Genomic DNA, 19,285 nt, shown 5'->3' with positions numbered 1-19,285 from the left:
ACATACCATACACGCACCGATTATCGTACGAAACGAGGTTTCGTACGATAATATCGGTGCGTGTATGGCCACCTTAAGGATAGTGGAAGGACACAATGAAGTGACAATCCCCTGTGCTGACAGTTTTCCACACTTACCTTTGTTGTTGTACACATCAAGGTAGTTGGGTGCAGAAAAGATGGTGATGAGAGAAGGAAAGCCAGTGGTCTGGCTCTTACGGTACATGCGATAGCTGGAATAGAGCAGAAACAAACAGCCTTGTAAGTTAACAGCCCTGAAACACACAAAACACTGCACTATTTATTAGCCCCCAGACCATAAATGATATCTGGTTATAAACAGCTACATATAGTTCTTAGCTAAATACAATGATACCAAAACTTGCTCTAAGCCACTCAGCACATCAAGCCTAATTTAAAATTTAAAACAGCCAGTCTCAATCTACAATTGCTCACCCCTTTACAGAGTTGGTCCAGTGCCTTGCCCCCAGGGCCGCCATCAGAAATCACGGGGCTCCTTACAACATGAGACATTGATAGCCAGCAGGGAACCCCTTAGTATATTGGTAGCCAGCAGTGCCCCCCCCCCTAGTACATTGGTAGCCAGCAGTGCCCCCCCCAGTATATTGGTAGCCAGCAGGGCCCCCCCCTAGTACATTGGTAGCCAGCAGTGCCCCCCCCTAGTACATTGGTAGCCAGCAGTGCCCCCCCCCCCCAGTACATTGGTAGCCAGCAGGGCCCCCCCCTAGTACATTGGTAGCCAGCAGTGCCCCCCCCTAGTACATTGGTAGCCAGCAGTGCCCCCCCCCAGTACATTGGTAGCCAGCAGTGCCACCCCCTAGTACATTGGTAGCCAGCAGTGCCACCCCCTAGTACATTGGTAGCCAGCAGTGCCCCCCCCTAGTACATTGGTAGCCAGCAGGGCCCCCCTAGTACATTGGTAGCCAGCAGGCCCCCCTTAGTACACTGGTAGCCAGCAGTGCCCCCCCCAGTACATTGGTAGCCAGCAGCCCCCCCCAGTACATTGGTAGCCAGCAGTGCCCCCCCTAGTACATTGGTAGCCAGCAGTGCCCCCCCCCCCAGTACATTGGTAGCCAGCAGGCCCCCCCTAGTACATTGGTAGCCAGCAGTGTCCCCCACTAGTACATTGGTAGCCAAGCAGGGCCCCCCTAGTACATTGGTAGCCAGCAGCCCTCCCCCTAGTACATTGGTAGCCAGCAGGGCCCCCCCTAGTACATTGGTAGTCAGCAGGGCCCCCCTAGTACATTGGTAGCCAGCAGTGCCCCCCCTAGTACATTGGTAGCCAGCAGGCCCCCCCTAGTACATTGGTAGCCAGCAGTGCCCCCCTGTACATTGGTAGCCAGCAGGGCCCCCCTAGTACATTGGTAGCCAGCAGCCCTCCCCCTAGTACATTGGTAGCCAGCAGGGCCCCCCCTAGTACATTGGTAGTCAGCAGGGCCCCCTAGTACATTGGTAGCCAGCAGGGCCCCCCTAGTACATTGGTAGCCAGCAGGGCCCCCCTAGTAAATTGGTAGCCAGCAGGGCCCCCCTAGTACATTGGTAGCCAGCAGGGCCCCCCTAGTACATTGGTAGCCAGCACAGCACAGCCCCCCTTGTCTTGTGCGGCTCCTCTGGTGAGGTTCTTCGTTCCCGACAGCACTGCACTTCTGAGTGGCGAAAGACGCCAGGCCCTTTTATAAGGTTGCGCCCCGTGCGTACTGACGTGCATGTACGCACGGGGCGCGACCAATAGGATTACCGCTGACCACCAATGACAGGGGCCCGGAATTGATTAAAGGGGGCCGAGCTAGTAAGAAAACTGTAGCACCGCCAGGCCCCCTTTTAAAGTTAGAATCGTCCGGGACGACTGTCCCCCCTGATGGCGGCCCTGCTTGCCCCAGACCCTTCACTAATTTTTTCCATGACTATTTCTTCATTAAAATATCATGTGAATCACAGTTTTTCATGGACACTCACCCCACTGATCCAGTGGTCCGGGTGCAGCGCCCCAAACCCGTAGCAAAGGGAGACCCAGCAGTCACAAAGACAATTTCTCGATGGGTATGCACTCCAGACACGGTTGAAGAAATCGCTTTATTCACAATAATCCTTCGTGTTTACCTATGACTACGTGTTGAAAAACACGAAACGCGGCAGGATTATTGTGAATAAAGCCATTTCTTAACAACCTTCACCCGTGTCTGGAGTGCGTACCATCGAGAAATTGTGCTTGTACATACAGTTCTCTCCATGATCCCTCAGAGTAATCTGCAATACTAACTTTATTGGCAGCTTTCCTCCTATTTTCCTGCTTTTTTATACAGGTGGAGCAAAGCAGATCCGCACACCACCCCCTCCCTAGCTGTATTAACAGGCCCGGGGTCAGCTGTGTTGAGCTACTGTACAAGGAGCGGTTATTGGCACAGAAACGTGAAAGCAAGCATTTTGTCTCTGATATCTGCTCTGCGTGAGTCCACACAGGCCGACGCCAGGCCTGTCATTAGACCTACAGGGGTGCGTGCATGACAGCGGATCCTCTTTGCTCTGCCTGTGTACAAAATGCAGGTGTAGGAAAGCAGACAATCTGCTATATATGCCCCACCCCATAGATAAATTAACTAACGTTGGAACCCTGTATGTAATTCCGATCTTACCGGTCTTAAAAAGCCAGCAATGGTAGCACCTTTGGAGACAAACATCACTGGTGATGTTGTCCATAGCAACCAATCAGATCTTTTTTTTGTTTTCTAACATGTAGGTGACTGTTCAAATCTAATTGCTGATTGGTATGGGCAACACCACTGGTGATGTTTGTCTCCATTGTTAATAAATACATCCCTTACAAGCTTATTAAGTCTGTATTTAGAACAATACCCTGACCTTATGTTTTAACCGCTCTCCCTTTACGAGCAAGGCCCTCCCCCTATTGTCTCCATACTATATCCAAATGTACCTGTGATTCATTTTTTGGGAATTGTTCGTATGTACATGTTAACTGTTTGGTCTTGTTGGACCCCTTTACTCTGTGAAGCACTGTGCGAAATGATGGCACTACAACAATAGAATATGCCCTTTGCCATCTAAAATAATCGCCTGAAAGCTTTAACAGTTTTACGGGGGCCTGAAGCTCAAGGTCCCCAAATCTGCAAGCTAACTCTTGTGCTGGTTAAGGACACATACACATATAGCAGCACTCTCAGCTCACCCGTCCCTTTTATCCTTTCAATGGAGTAAAGGGCAAGTAAGATGAAGTAGGAGAGGGAGGAGCATTAGGTGAGTAGGAAATATCAGTCTCTGTGTAGCCATAAGCAGTAAGCAGATTACCCAGCATCCTGTGCTTCATGTGCCCGGATCACTGACAGAAGATTGTTGCTCTGTAGGAACTCACAGACGGCAGGGTAACTGGAAGACATGTAAAGCGACAGTAAATTACACACAACCCTTTGCTGGATGATGGGACAATTCAAACATTACTCATGAGGAGGTCAGTTATGTCATTAAGACTGTACGGATGGCAAGGCCTCAAATGATAGTGATCTTTACCTGTAGAAATAGGAGCACCCACGTACAGTATTGTGGGTGAAATGTTCCAGCGTCTTCTCACTACCATAATCCTCTGCTGGATCAGACCAGAGCAAGTCACACATGGGGCCAAAGGCAGGGGGTTCCTTGAATCTGTCTAACTGAGGAGGCAAAAGAGAATGGGAAGGTACTGAGGAGCAAGGTACAGAGAGCCTGAGAGGACAATGTATATAAATAATGTGTTAATAAAACCTCCAGCACAGTGTGTCCTCTGAATAACAGTATTTAGCAGCGTTCCTATAATGCAGCATGTCCTCCTCAGCACATACTTCCTAATCACCATGGAGACCTGGCCACCAGCATTCAGTCTGGGCTTTGAGCAAAGGATTTTAAGGAAAAGGCTATATCTGGGGGGAAAATTGCTTGGCATGTATGAGGTTTTGTCAGGGGTTAGAGACAGGCCTGGACTGGCAATCTGTGGGTTCTGGCAAATGCCAGAGGGGCTGCTGTAAGATGCCATAGACAGTCACTGTTTATTGGGCTGGTGGGGGCTGTTTGGGCCTCTGTGTACTTGAAATTCTAGGACCTATTTTAAATCCCAGTCCAGGTTAAGAGGTTAAAGGAACAGCTTGGTTAGGAAATCTAGAATATATTAAAAAAAAAAACCAGGGCAGGAATAAGTGGTAGTGAAGTGCAGGGTGAGAATACGATATGATATATATTGCTGCAGAGCCCATGTGGCATTTCAACTTAAATGTGTAGAAGAAAGGAAAGCCCCAAATCAATGGATACCTAGCATGTGGTAGTGCCTGTGGCAGCTTTATTTTAGTTATAGAATCATTTCTGTATGATAATGTGAGTGATTAAAAATTCCCTAATACCTGGAATAAATTACACCAGTGATCCCCAACCAGTGGCTCACAAGCAACATGTTGGATGTTGCTCCTAGTGGCCTCAAAGCAGCTGCTTATTTTTGAATTCCTGGATTTTGGGCAAGTTTTGGTTGCATTAAAACCAGGTGAGCTGACAAACAGAGCCTCCTCTGCTAGTCCATATAGGGGCTACCAAATAGCCAATTGCAGCGGCTCATGGGTAAGAAAAAGGTTGGAGAACCCTGATCTAGAGCAATGCCATCCAAATATGTCCATGTAGTAGGCCGATTGACCACTATATTACAGATCCAGGGGCCAGACATTTGCATGGAGTTGACTTGGCAAGGAAACTTTAAGTGACTTCATTAAATGGAAAACTTTGGAAAGTGATGCAGATGTTTTACCACTGGCAATTTATATTATTGTGGGTTGTGAATACTTTTTGGAGAATTCATGGTAGTGCTGATTTAGCTATGGGTGACAAATCTCTCAACGTGCCATCACCCTAAAGGACAGAGGGTTTTTATAAAGGATAGGCCCCACGCAAGCAAAATCTGAAGCAATATCAGTACGGCAGCTGCGGATATTTATACAAGCTTCTTGCATAAAGTAACCGTGTGTATGGACTTGTTATTTGTAGCGCGGCAGCTGCATCACATCATTATTGCCTTGGTAGACGGTAAGCAAAAATTCCCAGCAGAGGCGTCCCTGTGACTGCTGCTGGGCCTAGAAAGTACAAGGGGCTCAGTGGGACACTGACTGCTGAGCAGTCTCAATTTATGTTTATGAATGTCTTGTTTTTGGGGCCCCCAGTAACATTTGTATTCCCACTTGTTCCCACCCTGAGAAATGTCTGCACCCCGCTGATGTGTGTGTAGGGGGGAAACCACCCTTGCTGTCTCTTACTGAGAGACTGGGAATGTCAAAGGGAGCAGGTAGCAGGGAAGACTGCTGGTGGCACCCATAGTGACTAGGGCATTGCTTCTGTCTAATTATAACTAAAGGGATCAACATAAACATGAACATGACCGGTAATATTTAAGTGAATCCTTCCTTACAACCCTCTACACCTTAAAGAAGCAGTTCAGTGTAAAATGAAAACGGGCGAAATAGATAGACTGCACAAAATCAAAAATATTTTCAATATAGTTACTAGTGGGCAAAAATGTAATCTATAAAGGCTGGAGTGAACAGATGTCTAGCATAATAGCCAGAACACTACTTCCTCCTTTACAGCTCTCTAAGCTGTTGGCAGTCAGTAGCCAATCAGTGACTTGAGGGGCCATATGGACATAACTGTTAGTTTGCTTCTAAATCTGAGCTGCGTGCTCACAAACTGAACAGTTTTGTCCCATCTGGCCCCATATAAAGTCACTGACTAACTAAGAGGTTAGAGTGCTGAAAGCAGGAAGTAGTGTTCTGGCTATTATGTTAGACATCTGCCCACTCCAGCCTTTATAGATGACATTTTTGCCTAATCAACTATATTACAATTTTTTTCTTATTTTGCGCAGTCTAATTTACCCAGTTTCATTTTTACACTGAACTGTTCCCTTAACCTAACAGACCCCTGCAGTCCTCTACATTCCCCTCATGCCCAGCCCAGGCATCACACTGCAATAAGGGAGCAAGTTAAACTGAAGGAGCTCAGGATGCTCATACAGCATGTTTCAAGCCTTTATCAAAAGCCTGGCCCTGATCTCCTTCCACCAAACTTTCTTGGCTAAATGTATTGCTCCAGTGGGTTTGGAAGGTAGTTTGTGCCATAGTAAGAAGGTGCAGAGGATGAGCAGCTCACCTTCCTAATGTCATCTAAGCAGGTGATTTCCGGGGACAGCCCACCGTGCACACAGAGGAACTGCTGGTTGAGCAGAGCCGCCAGTGGAAGGCAGTCAAAGGCATCCATGCAGGAGTCGTACACACGCTCCGAATACTTTATCTTACCTGTAAGAGGAGAAAGGAATAAAAATTTCAAGTGACAACTCGAGAGCAGCTATAATTAGGAGATAACTGCGTATGGCACAATCTGACCATTAGAGGGAGCCAAGGTACAGAAATGCACATATGCAAGCATAATGTGTTGGGAGCATAGAATGGGCAAGCAAAGGAGGCTCAGACAACAGATGGGGGCATATAAAAATAAATAAATAAAAAAGATGCTAAAAGCCCATCAAGGACAGGTTTAAAAAAGCTCAGGGCAGACCATATCATAAAGCAAAGATTGGTGGGGGGATCACTCACATTCTTGCTTGAAGGTGAAATACTCTGTTAAATGCCGGCACTCATGGTTCCCTCGCAGTAGGAACAGGGTCTTGGGGTGAATAATTTTCAAGCTCCAGAGGTACAGGACACACTAAGAGAAAGTAATAAGTTACAAAGCTCAGAAACACGGAATGGAAAGTGGCTCTGACAGACAGTAAGTGCTCCCAGGCATTTCCCCCAGAGGGTGCAGCACTGTGAATAATGGATGATACATGAAGTCCAGTTGTATTATAGGGAACACTCACAGCTCCATTAAAAGCTATAGAAGTAATGTATTAAAAGTGAATATGTTTGCATGAGGTCTAGTAACCCATAGCAACCATCGAATGCTGCAAATGTTATTACAGATCTCCACACGTACCCTTTTTCTTTTGCATTCCGCCCCTTTTGTGACATCATTATGGGGCGGGGCAGGTGCGGGTCTATCAATAGAAGGAGGAAGCCGGGTCGTGTTCGGGTTAGGGTTGGGTGCATCACTACTGAGTAGGTACCCAAACACAGTGCACTGATTCTCTGTAATTCCCATTCCCAGTCTGTTCTTTTTACAGATGTTCAAGAACAGGCATGGTGAGGGCCAGGGTATTTTCTGTTTGCTTTGAGCACCGTGGGCAATGAAAAGCAAGATGACAGAGCTTTATTCACCAGAGGGGTTCTTTACTCCATCAAACTGCTTGCACAGAAACCAATGCAAAGGTAAATGCACCAATCAGCTGTTCAGGCAGGTTCTAGCCCCCGATCTTACCTGACCAAACAAAAAGGGGTTGTACACCTTTAAATTAATTTTTAGTATAATGCAGAGTAATATTCTGAGATAATTTGCAATTGGTCTCTATTTTCTATTATTTGTGGCTTTTGCATTATTTAGCTTTTTATGTATCAACTCTCCAGTTTTGCAGCTATACAGTTGCTAGGGTCCAAATTGCCCTAGCAACCAGATATTGATTTGAATGAGAGAGTCTGGAATATAAATAGGAGATATCATGAACAGAAAAGTAAGTAATAAAAAGTAATAGTAGCAATAAAACTGTAGCCTCACAGAGCAATAGTTTTTTGGTGACCCCATTTGATAGCTGGAAAGAGGCAGGTGAAGAAGGCAAATTATTCATAAACTATATAAAAAAAATTAAGACCAATGAAAAAGTTGCTTAAAATTAGCTATTCTTTAACTTTTAGTATGTTATAGAATAGCTAATTTTAAGCAACATTTCCACTGGTCTTCATAACTTTTGTTTTCCTTCATGGTAGACTGACCTCTATACTGAAGTATCCTCTGTCCACGTAGTCCCCCAAGAAGAGGTAGCGTGTGTTGTGGGGGGTACCTCCAACCTCAAACAGCTTCATCAGATCAAAGAACTGCCCGTGGATGTCCCCGCATACTGCAGAGCAGAGAGAGAGAAGGGACACTGGCCTCAGTAACAAGGAAAGGTTGAGTAGCAGTGGCACTGCCCATCGCTGTCCCCACAAACGGCAGTTATTAGTTTAGAGAAAACTGGCACAGCAACAAATTGATATCTGGTTTTTAAACGTATATTTTTATTATGCTGGGGAATTTGCTCTTTCTCAGCTGTCACTGGCTATCATTATTATTTATGGATATAGTGCCAGCACGTAATGCAGAGTTCTACAATAGATAAAAGAAGGTTACAGATAAAATAGACGTATTAGAGGTCCTTGCCTGTTATTTCTTCCAAGTCTGGTTGAAGAGATGCTACTATTAAAATATAATGTGCCTGGTTGTGTTCCCCATATATTACTAGGGAAGCAGTGATTAACAGGGAGGGGCGTATTGACTACAGCTCTTTCCTGCCAGATGGTGGGGTGGCCTACATCTCCTAACTGACATTCACCTTCACAAGAATTATGCTTCATGGAAAAAAAATGTACCTGTACAGAATAGGTATACATGGTATGTCAAGTCAATAATTGTCATTTTCAGGATTACTGATGCTTGAAGGTGGCCATACACGGGCAAATTTAAAATGCCAATTCGAGTACTTCAAACCTATTTAGCAGCTTATCTGCCTGTGTATGGGGCCTCCCTGACCTATATCTGTCCAAAAATTGGCTAGATGTTGATCGGGCAGGTTTGATTTTCCTGTCGGATTGAGAACCGTATTGGCTGATTGATGTAGTCCTTGCTCTGACTACTGCTATTTCTGCTGTTATAATTCAATTGCTTGGCCCTAAACCCTAACGATTACCTTAGGTGGGCACATTAGGAGAAAGAGACGCTTGTTTGGCGACTTTGCCAAATGAGAGAATCTTATAGTGTATGGCCACCTTTAGGCTCATGGCACATAAGGGGATCAGTCACCAGCGAAAAAATGTCATACAGCGATGTCTATGGAGCCTTTAAGAAGACAGGGGGCCATAAAAATCCTTTGGAGAGCCATATACGGCCCATGGGCCTCCAGTTAAACAGCTCTGATTTATATTATAAAATAAATCGCCAGTGGGAAAACATACATTATGCTTCATTTTTCTGAAGTCGTCCGAAGTTCCTACTCAAGGCGACTTTGGAAAAATGAAGTGCTGCATGTTTTCCCACCAGTGATTTACTTTATTGCCGGTGGGAAAGGAGATCAGTCATTTACTGTAGACAAGATTTATCGCGGGAGACTAATCTCCTTGTGTACCATGAGCCTCAAGCATTCCATTAGCAGGAAAGGAAGAGATAAGGAAAGCTAGTGGAGGCAGAACAAACAATACTATTGCATTTTTGTGACAGAAAAATAACAGAGGACATATATTACGACAGTGCTGAAGTGCAGGGACAGTAAAGCAGAAGTAATGAAACTGTACTAAAATAGAAAAATGGAAAATACAGTACATATGTAGCTTAGTTTGGAGAGCTTTGGGGGAAGTTCTCAAGTGCGTATGGTGATGTAACCATGGACTCCTACTGTGACCCAGTGAGATGTATGTGGAACAGACATTTGTTTTATGGACCTTATCCAAGAAAGAGATGATATGCAACCGCTCACAGAAGAGTGGGGCCAGCTTTGTCACCTGTAATAGGGGCCTCCACCTCAAGCATGGTCTTCTCCTGGCGCAAAATGGCTGCACCCTCACGGATAATGCGCAGAGCTGCTTCCTCCTCCAGTCTTCCCTCCTTGATCAAGTGATTCTTGAGGGTCTCCAGTTGAGGACGCCCCTCGACAAAAACCTCATTCATGGTCAGGCGACGGGTAGGTGGGAAAGGGACGGCTAGCAAGAAGAAGAAAACCCATAGGGATATAAGGTGATGGAGAAACATCTGACAAAACATAAGATTTGGAGGCAATCACACCGGTCTTTTATGATACTTTGTCACCTAGGCAATTTCCAGCTTTGCAGGCAGGCAGGCAACAAAACACTTGGAATCGCTCTCTATTTACTTTAATGTCATTTGCCTTGAAAAATGAACTCAATACCAGCGACAGTTGCTGGTAAACACGGCAATAAGCATTTCCAAGTGGTTATCTCTTGCCTCATCATTGCACTAAGTGATCGAAATGAATGACTCCGACTGTTTTGTCCAACCTGCCCCACTAAGCTGGAAGCCACCTGGGCAGCAAAATGCCTGGAATCACCCAGTGTGCTTTTGCCTTAGGGACAAAAATATGTTTAAAAAAAATGGATTATAAAAAATGGATAATAGCGTGTTGTGTTGTATTTTATCACAAGCAACTACTAAGGACTATCTCTAGAAACTAAGGGACAGATCTAGATTAAGGATGTCCATCTACAAGGGATTTCTACAGGCCTCAGCCTCCCCAGACTTCTCCATCACGTCATTCGGACATTCTCTGGCCGCACACTATATATCAGATCACTGGCCTTTCTACGGAAAGCCAAGTCTGACACATGTCATAGACACACAGAGCCCTTCTATAAATGTCACATCTCATGGAAAGCTCCATTGAAGGTAATGAAGACAGTAGAACACAAATATTAGAATGCATCCCATAAACAGAAATCTAAACCAGTGAAGAAGAAAAGCTTCATGTCCATACAATTAAAGGGAAACTCCACCCAAACACAACTTTTTGAAAATTAAACATAGCATTATATATAAATTTAAAAAATATGCAGCTTTTTTAATGAATTTTAATGTAATAATAAGGTTTGGAACAGTTCCCTAAGCCCCACCCCCTGTTCCCCTGCTGATCTGACTGACTACTTTGAGAATCAAATAAAATGTAACAGTAGTCAAGTGTCCTCAGCCTACCTTCAGCCTGCATCCTCCAAATCCCACAATTCCCTGCACACGTGATGTCAATAAAGAAAGGAACATTACAGTGCAATGCATTGTGGGTTTTGTAGTTCCTGCCTGCTGTCTGTAAGCTGTGGAGAAGTTGTAACATCAATGTTTTAGTCCCTCCTCCCCTGCCAGGAATTTAAATGATGCAGAAAGAGAAGAACTGTTTTGCAGCTGGATTCCAGCATATAAATTGGTATTTATTCATACTTTTTGAAGGAACAGATTACAGTGATAGGTATATTAGGAGTTTCTGTGTTGTGTGAGGGTTCCTTAACACATTTTGGTTTGGAAGCTGGAGCTCCCCGTTAATTTGCGATATCGCTCCACATCCAGAACAACATAATAGAGAGCTCCCAAGTCTTGTTCCTGGGTGGATTTGTAGCCATGCCAGTTACAGTTCTGTGCAAATATACAGCAGCAGCATACAAACACAAGCAGCAAATTATAGCTCAAGGCCAAGCAAACAGAGGTAATATAAATAAGATTCAAAACAACACGAATACCGACATGGAGACAAACAAATGTTCTACAACTGCCTGTGCAACTATATAAATACTACAGAGATCCGTTATAGAAAATAACCTTTAAGGGCAATGGCCCACGTGGCACTATGTCACCTCTAAAAAATCTTGGCAATAAAACATCAAGAATTCTCTTGGCAATTGGGGGGGGGGGGGTCAACATTTTTAGGTGATATGACTTGCTAAGCAACAGTTCTCATGATCTGTATGATCTATTTCTATATCATGAGTGTAAGCCAGTAAACGCTTGCTATGGCATTCTGTCACCATGTTTTCTCCAAAGAAAAAAAAAAAAAAAAAAAACTTCCTTGACTACCATGTATGCTATTGTCCTTGGGTGGGTAAATAAAGCCCGGGGAACCTTGTCCTGCAAGCAGTCATCATCATTTATTTATATTGCTGTCTTCTGAAGAGGTCACCGTGTTCACTTCACAGCTCTTTCACCAAAGCATAATTCACCAGAGCCAAAAAAGCTGCTGTAAGTCTTGTGGAATTAGGCACGGGGGTCTGAAAGGAGTATTATTTCCAGATCCCAAAATAGTTCTCCTTATTCAGCTAGCAATTACGGCTTTTATAGTGCGGCACTGCCTTACACCTCTGCTAAAGTGAAGTACCGTGGGGAAGACTAGGTCAAAAACAGGTTCAAAATCTAGCAGGGTTCTAGGGTATGTTTAACATGATAGCAAGGTTCTAGGCTATGTGTAACATGATAGCAGTGTTCTAGGGTATGTGTAACATGATAGCAAGGTTCTAGGGTATGTATAACATGATAGCAGAGTTCTAGGGTATGTATAACATGAATGCAGGGTTCTAGGGTATGTATGACATGATAGCAAGGTTCTAGGGTATGTATAACATGATAGCAGGGTTCTAGGGTATGTATAACATGATAGCAGAGTTCTAGGGTATGTATAACATCATAGCAGAGTTCTAGGGTATGTATAACATCATAGCAAAGTTCTAGGGTATGTATAACATGAATGCAGGGTTCTAGGGTATGTATAACATGATAGCAGAGTTCTAGGGTATGTATAACATGAATGCAGGGTTCTAGGGTATGTATAACATGATAGCAAGGTTTTAGGGTATGTATAACATGATAGCAGGGCAGGGTTCTAGGGTATGTATAGCATGATAGCAGGGTTCTAGGGTATGTATAGCATGATAGCAGGGTTCTAGGGTATGTATAACATGATAGCAGGATTTTAGTGTATGTATAACATGATAGCAGGGTTTAAGAGTATGTATAACATGATAGCAAGATTCTAGGGTATGTATAACATGATGGCAGGGTTCTAGGGTATGTATAACATGATAGCAGGGTTCTAGGGTATGTATAACATGATAGCAGGATTTTAGTGTATGTATAACATGATAGCAGGGTTTAAGAGTATGTATAACATGATAGCAAGATTCTAGGGTATGTATAACATGATAGCAGGGTTCTAGTGTATGTATAACATGATAGCAAGGTTCAAAACAAGTATCTTGGCTGCTCTTGCCCTGAGATAAAATGGAAAGTGTTTCTGCCAGTTGTATGACAGGTGGTTCCTCAAAGCTCAACATGACTAATCCCCAACACAATATATTGAGTATGAGCCACTAAATGTTTGACATTTACACAACATAATAATTACATGACAAGCAAAAACATCATCATTGCTGTCAGTCATGTAATGAAATGATGTGACAAAATGCTTAGTGAAAGTTTCCAGAACAATGAACCCAGGAATGGTGATAGTCTTTGATTAAAACAAGAGCAATCTTGCCTTTTGGGTCCTTCCCCTAATATGCCCACCTAAGGTGAGCAGTATTGGGCTAATCTGATCCAATGCGGCCCTTGATCGATGGGAAATTAAATCTGCCTTATCAGGAAGGCCCGTTGAAGGCTCCCATACACAAGGACCCAAATCAGCAGCTTAAATACACTGTTCAGGCCGCTTTAAAGGGGGCATGTCACCCACACATAAAAAGCTGTATTAAAAAATCATTTACAAGTTAAGCCTGAAACACAATTTTTTTTTTTTTATTAAATATCGATAACTGTTATAAATGTATTAAAAAATCTGAGCTGTCAATTATATACTGCCTGCCCCACCTGTACGCCTCAGGCATAGAGGCAGGGCGGGCAATTACTATCACTTTCCTTTTAGCACTTCCTACATGTCATCGCATTTATGTATCCTGAACATGGGCATGAGGTGCCAGACTGTGAAGCACAAGCAAGATTTTGGCGAGATGCAAAGCTTGTCTTAATAACAGTGTTTACAAAATGGCAGCTGCCTGCTTGCTGTGATTATGTGCTTGAAAGACTGAGGGAAACAAGATTTATATAATTTATGTAGTGTAAGTAAAGTATATTTTGTTTAACGAACATGATAAAAAAGCTTTTAGAATTATTTCTTAGGTGACAGGGCCACTTCAAGGGTTTCTACAATGGAAAGCTGGCCTTGGTGGGCTTCAGATGCAAACATACATGGGCTTCTTTAAGCTGTATTTAACGATCTCAAAGGAATGACACTTGTCATTGGCAAAACATTTGTCCTAGTCCAGATAAAAAAATCACCGTATTGAGTGTGAGAGAGACCTTAGACCAGTGATCCCCAACCAGTGGCTCATAAGCAACATGTTGCTCACCAACCCCTTGGATGTTGCTCCCAGTGGCCTCAAAGCGGGACTTCATTTTTGAATTTCTAACTTGGAGGCAAGTTTTAGAGGCATGGGTACTGCCAAACAGAGTCTCCTGTAGTCTGCCAATCCACATAGGAGCTACAAAATAACCAATTACAGCCTTTATTGGTCACCCACCCCAGGAACTTTTTTCATGCTTGTGTTGCTCCCCAACTGTGTTGTGTTGCTCACTGGTTAAATTGGTTGGGGACCCCTGCCTTAAGGTGGCCATACACCCTAAGATCCGCTTGCTTCTCCCGATATCCCCACCTACGGGTGGGCGATATGGGGCTAATTTGGTCATTTGGCCCTGGGGCCAAACAATCGAATCAAAACGACGGGTATAGGCGTCTGTCGGTTTGAGGACCACATCAACGAGCCAATGCGGTCCTTGATCCGACTAATTTTTTAACCTGCTCGATTGAGATCTAGACGATTTCAGGCCAGATCTCGGTCGGGCAGGCCCATCGCTAGTGCCCATACACAGGCCGATTAGCTGCGGAATTGGTCTAGGGACCAGTGGAGCTTACCTTAAGACTGTAAGCTACACTGGGGCCAGCAATGATGTAATGAGGCATAATTTCCTTAAAGCACTGCATAATAAGTCAGCACTATAAAAACAAAGGAACAATAATCCCCTTTATTACTTCTCCAGGCATATATTAAGCAAAATGTGTACAACTCGTGCAAAATCTGAGGGACTGTTGATAGGCCTAAATAACACCAGTAAATAAGCATCTGCTCTAACTTGACTTCTTCATAGTATTTCAAAATATAAACTGGGCTTTACTGTCTCAATTCAAACAGTGATCTTATGAGATGTGAAGAGAAGATCCACCTCTGGTTAAAGCTATGACGTGTGATGTGTTTCAGTCCTCCATCCAAAGTAAAAGGGGCCAGCATTTTCTTATTAATTACATCCTCCACACAAGTGCATATATCATTTTTGTCATTTCAAGATTTCGTCCTTTCTTATTCAGGCCTAAAGTGGTCATAATCAGTGAAAGTCGAAACACGATCCATTTTTGAAGACATGCCAGCTCCCCATTGGCTGTAACAGGAGAGGGTCCAACATTATGTTGTATAGATAGCAATATGAGAGCACAAGACGTTCAAGCAATCCCTCCCCAGAGAGAGAGGCATCTTCAGCTGCTTATAGAAACGGTTTGACCCAGATAGGTGTTCTAGAAGATGACGTTTGAGCATACAAAGATATATACAATAGTTGGTATATAGGCTGACCTCATGGATACAATAATATACTTTAAAGGTGCCCATACACCTTCAGATCTTCTCCCGATATCCCCCACCTACGGGTGGCCGATATCGGGGGAATCCAGGCCAGGCCTGGGGCCAAACGATCGAATTATAACGGCGGGTACAGGCAAAGTCGGTCCGGGGAACGCATCAACGAGCCGATGCGGTCCCCGATCCGACTAGATTTTTTTAACCTGCCCGATCGATATCTGCCCGATTTCAATTGTTATTAATAAAATAACAATTGTAGCCTCACAGAGCAATAGTTTTTGGCTGCCGGGGTCAGTGACCCCTAGTTGAAAGCTGAAAAGAGGTAGAAGGGGAAGGCAAATAATTCAAAAACTATAAAAAATAAATAAAAACCAATTGGAAAAGGACATTCCATAACATACTAAAGTTAACATACTATTTTGTGTGGAGTGGGAAATGCATACTAAATGCACATTACGTTTCTGCCATAGGAAAAGCAGGTGCTTGTCCACCTCATGCATTTTATACACCCCCTTGCTTGCTTTAGCTCTGTTTGGAAGGGTCAAAACTAGGGCCAAGGCTATAGAGGCACTAGAGGTTCAGGAGACTCTCTAGATATAATGTAAACAGAAAGGGTTTCAATTGATCTTTGAAGGAACCATGCAAAGGCTCCAAATCACTAAAACCCTAGGTTAAATATACACTCTCGTGACAACGATAAGAACATAAAGGAGAGGTGCCCTTCAGTAAATCTACATTATACTCCATCACTACTGCACTCCTGTAATGTTCATTGCATGGCAGGCAATGCCCCAGAACCATCTACAGGCAATGCAACAATAACATCATCGTTATTATTATTATTTTATTAATAATATTAGGAAAAACTCAACCTGTGTGTAATCATAATCTGCAAAATGCTGCCATTGTAGGACCTGCACCCCAAGTATGTTACTCTAACGCTAATCCTAGGGAGCAGAGGAGGAGGGTACTTCCTCAGTCTGACCTGCACCCCAAGCATGTTACTCTAACGCTAATCCTAGGGAGCAGGGGAGGAGGGTACTTCCTTAGTCTGACCTGCACCCCAAGCATGTTACTCTAACGCTAATCCTAGGGAGCAGGGGAGGAGGGTACTTCCTTAGAGTAACATGCTTGGGGTGCAGGTCAGACTAAGGAAGTACCCTCCTCCCCTGCTCCCTAGGATTAGCGTTAGAGTAACATGCTTGAGGTGCAGGTCAGACTAACGCTAATCCTAGGGAGCAGGGGAGGAGGGTACTTCCTTAGTCTGACCTGCACCCCAAGCATGTTACTCTAACGCTAATCCTAGGGACCAGAAGAGGAGGGTACTTCCTCAGTCTGACCTTCACCCACCCTTAACCCAAACCCACTCACCCCAAAAATGTAACATGATAAAGGTGGTTAAGAGGGCCATGCTCAGTAGAGCTTACAATCTAAAAGTGAGGTGCAATCTCAGTGCATAAATCCAAGCTCTCACCCGGAGGGAGAAATTACTTCACTGAGCAGCAATGACTGAGGGAAAGAAAAATCACAGCAACTAAATACAGAGAGAGCTGTCAGAGAAAGTAGGGCAGTGCATGGGAAGCTCACAAGTATATTGGGGCACTCTCAGATGTTATTGGCTTATATTAGAGAAATAACATAAAATGTCATCCCTAGCAGATGAGACCCTAAGTACAGGCAGGGTAGTCTCTGGGTCTGTAAACACAGGCAAGGTATAAAATAACCCATGGGCTAAAACATATTAGAGTAAATTGACACTGGAAATGCATGCTATGAATTAAAATACAGACCAGTAATAGTACTGTTACATAAATATGTTAGAACAATGATTCCATCCTATGAACAGAGGTACAGAACCAAGAAGGTCTTATTGTATAAATGGGATATACACTGGGGATCCCCCTATAAACTGAGATACAGAGCAGAGAAAAGCCCTATTGTATAAATGGGATATACACTGGGGATCCCCCTATAAACTGAGATACAGAGCAGAGAAATGCCCTATTGTATAACTGGGATATACACTGGGGATCCCCCTATAAACTGAGATACAGAGCAGAGAAAAGCCCTATTGTATAAATGGGATATACACTGGGGATCCCCCCTATAAACTGAGATACAGAGCAGAGAAAAGCCCTATTGTATAAATGGGATATACACTGGGGATCCCCCCTATAAACTGAGATACAGAGCAGAGAAAAGCCCTATTGTATAAATGGGATATACACTGGGGATCCCCCCTATAAACTGAGATACAGAGCAGAGAAAAGCCCTATTGTATATATGGGATATACACTGGGGATCCCCATATAAACTGGGATACAGAGCAAAGAAAAGCTCTATTGTATAAATGGGATATACACTGATATGTTTGTTTTTCCCACAAGAAACTACTAAACATATCCATGCCCTTATCGTAGCCTGCCTAGACTACTGCAACCTACAACTAACTGGCCTCCAGTATTCTTCCTTTCCTTCTCTGCACCTTCAACTGCTCCTCTTGGAACCTTTTCATAACATTTATCACCATCTCCTGTCTATATATATATATATACATATAAACACGCACACACCAACACATATATATACGCTACGCCAACACATATATACATGGTACAAATAAAGGCACAGTAAGCAGTAATGCAACAGGGATGGGGATAGATAGACAGACAGACAGACAGACATACCTACAGAGATATGTTTCCATGTAAATGTTTGTGTGTGTGTTTATATAAGCCTATATACAACAAGCCACACACACATTTCTGCTGGTAGCGAGGCACACAGTATTCCCAAATATAGGGTATGTCTGTACAGTTTCTGTGGCAATGCCAAGGGACTGTCAGTGTGAGAGAAGCAGGGTGCTAATTACATGACAGGGAGGGAGCCAACCCCCACAAGGCATGGGCGCCTCTATGCACAAATGCACGAGTGTGTGGGATAGAGACGTGTACAGCCCAGACAGGCAGAGTAAATATACACAACACACACAGTGTAAACCCTTCCACGCACTTTATGTAAGAAACAGACAATAAACGGAAATAACTGATACGTGTCAAATGAATGTTGCAATTTAGAAGCACAGACAAATGTATCATGCAGAATAGGGCACACACATACAATGGGACCTGACAGGCATATGGCTGTTCTAGTATTGCGCACACATAGATTTACAAATGGCTTTAAAGGAGAACTAAAGCCCTGCTTGGTGCCAGGGATTGCAGAGAATAGAACTGCTGCTGAAGCCCACAGCACTTTTATACAGAAGGTGCAGCAGAGGTTTAGGGTGACCCCAGTGGAGAGGGGGGCCAAGGTATTTACACAGGCTTTAGTTCTCCTTTAACCTGGGTACACATGAAATGATCTGCTTGTTTAAAAAGAAGGGTCAAATTGGGCTGATTTGTTTATACACGTTTATACAAGTTTAATGGGGCAACATAGTTCTTGTCCAATTTTTACCTGCCTAACAGATATCTTGGTCGAGCAGGCTGCTGGCCTCTCACAGTACAGGTATGAGATTCACCCGCTATCCAAAAAGATCCGAATTACGGAAAACCTGGCTCCCATATACTCCATTTCAATCACATAATTCAGATTTTTAGAATGGATTTCCTTTTTCTCTGTAATAACTAAACAGAAAATTGCAACTGATCCCAACTAAAATATAATTAATCCTTATTGGACACAAAATAATCCTATTGGGTTTAATCCATGTTTTATTGATTTTTAGTAGACTTAAGATAGGTAGATCCAAATTACGGAAAGACCCCTTATCCAGAATACCCTTGGCAATAGCGCTTCCCAAGCATTTTGGATAATGGGTCCTATACCTGACATTAATCAGCCTGAAAATGTGAGCTTGAGGGTTTGCAGCCCAAACACTTCCTGTACCAAATGTGACAAAAGAATTCTTATTATATAGGATATAACATTACATATGATTAGTAT

General features: G+C 43.6%; 1 protein-coding gene across 3 annotated transcripts in view; it reads right to left on the bottom strand.

Annotated features, from left to right (window-relative positions):
• ppp3cb (protein phosphatase 3, catalytic subunit, beta isozyme) overlaps positions 1-19,285 on the bottom strand; it is a 44,880-nt gene that overhangs the window by 9,586 nt on the left and 16,009 nt on the right. For all 3 annotated transcript variants that reach the window (NM_001097286.1, XM_012958353.3, XM_012958354.3), the window contains 7 exon segments: positions 138-232; positions 3,324-3,401; positions 3,543-3,682; positions 6,192-6,337; positions 6,635-6,746; positions 7,907-8,031; positions 9,665-9,862. In NM_001097286.1, the coding sequence (NP_001090755.1) occupies positions 138-232; positions 3,324-3,401; positions 3,543-3,682; positions 6,192-6,337; positions 6,635-6,746; positions 7,907-8,031; positions 9,665-9,862 (894 nt within the window).

Source organism: Xenopus tropicalis, chromosome 3, assembly GCF_000004195.4.
Source record: "Xenopus tropicalis strain Nigerian chromosome 3, UCB_Xtro_10.0, whole genome shotgun sequence".
Lineage (NCBI taxonomy): Eukaryota > Metazoa > Chordata > Amphibia > Anura > Pipidae > Xenopus > Xenopus tropicalis.
This window is presented reverse-complemented; position numbering and strand designations above follow the sequence as displayed.